At 45.7% G+C, this 1,448-nt stretch overlaps 1 protein-coding gene across 1 annotated transcript in view; it reads left to right on the plus strand.

Moving 5' to 3' along the window:
• Positions 1–225: 225 nt before the first annotated feature.
• LOC119594080 (major facilitator superfamily domain-containing protein 6-like) overlaps positions 226–1,448 on the plus strand; it is a gene marked incomplete at its 5' end in the record, with an annotated part of 4,179 nt that continues 2,956 nt past the window's right edge. Inside the window, 2 exon segments of the mRNA XM_037943133.1 lie at positions 226–373; positions 1,009–1,448. Coding sequence (XP_037799061.1) covers positions 310–373; positions 1,009–1,448 — 504 coding nt within the window.

The raw sequence follows: 1,448 nt of genomic DNA on the forward strand, positions 1-1,448 counted from the left end.
CAACAGCAACTACTTATTATTTTGGTCGGTAGTAGTGTTTTAGCAATATACTAGATGCTGAAATCTCTAAAATTTTGATAATCTTGGTATGGTCACCCGATTCTATTCACCATCATCATCATACACAATTTTGACTCCAAGGGCGACAGACACACCATCACTCTGTCAGAGACGCCCGCACGTAGCTCCAGTAACAATTACAAGCTTCGTTGCTTCTCGTTGCAGCCAAGGATCTCCAGACGTCACGCCGGCGCCACTCCGAGTCTCTGCCCAAGACGAGCCCCTCGACCTCAGGGCTCCTTCGCCGACATGGCTCCGAAGATCAACAAGAAACTTCTGCCTTTGAAGGTTCACTACTTCCTCAAGTATGGTGGTAAGTGCGCCATTCTTTATTCTAGGACAGCCTATTGCGCCTTGGCCTCAGGGACAAGGAGTGTCAAGGAAGAGTCCTTATCCTGCCGAGTAGCTGTCAGAGGGACAATTACTCCCAATTGAGCTGTTCTTGAGACGTGCGAGCCAGGCCGTCGAGAAACGAGCTGAAGTAATTTTTATGCACAATAGTTGACCTTCTGCAATGGTTTCACACTTTTTTGGCCAGTTAGGGTTAACAAAATAATGTGAATGTATAAATGTGACGCAAATATGTGGCGTACAGGCATTTCGACACTCAAAATGTGTGATTTATGTAAAAGTGACAGAAGTAGGCACTGACTTCTACATTACGCTGAATATATTTGCATTGTTAAAATTGATTATGGGGTCTTTGATGTGGGTGACATGAAAGTGTTTTTCTTAGAGATTTGAAATGAGAGAGGCGGGGTAAAGATAAACGTTCTGAAATATTAATGTAAATAAATGGATATGGACTCTTATGTAGTATTCAGTAAGAATGTTCGCATATGCAGGACTTCATTTAAAGGCTTTATCTGATACTCGATAACCGTAAATTATCGCATTTTATTATCCCTTTCTCCCGAAATGAATATTTTTCTAACTACATCTTTACAGGAATCGCTCTCCTCCCATTCCTGCCAGTGGTTGTTCGACAGAAGGGCGTGCCTGCCCAGGGCGTGGGTCTTATGTGGACCGTTACTCCCTTGGCTTCTGCTAAAGCTGCCATCACATTTGGGGCGCTCGCGGATGCCCTCAAGATCCACCGCGCTATATTCCTAGTGGGTCTGGCCATCCTCGGCGCCTCCTTTACCGCCATGTTCTTCGTCCCGAGCATTCCTTGGCGAGAGATGGACGCTCCTGTTCCCAGCACGATTGAGCTCCTGTGTAAAGAAGACACCACCTCCCTCGGAATTTGCCCAGGTGTTGGCAAACCCGAAAACTCAATTTTGCCGCTATTTCTTGATTGTGATTCTAACGATGTTGTTAATGCGGGTGTGATGGACGAATGGACTTCAGGGAACTGCAGTCTCCAGTGTAATCTGCCGCGTTCGTTT

Source organism: Penaeus monodon, chromosome 33 (assembly GCF_015228065.2).
Source record: "Penaeus monodon isolate SGIC_2016 chromosome 33, NSTDA_Pmon_1, whole genome shotgun sequence".
Classification (NCBI taxonomy): domain Eukaryota; kingdom Metazoa; phylum Arthropoda; class Malacostraca; order Decapoda; family Penaeidae; genus Penaeus; species Penaeus monodon.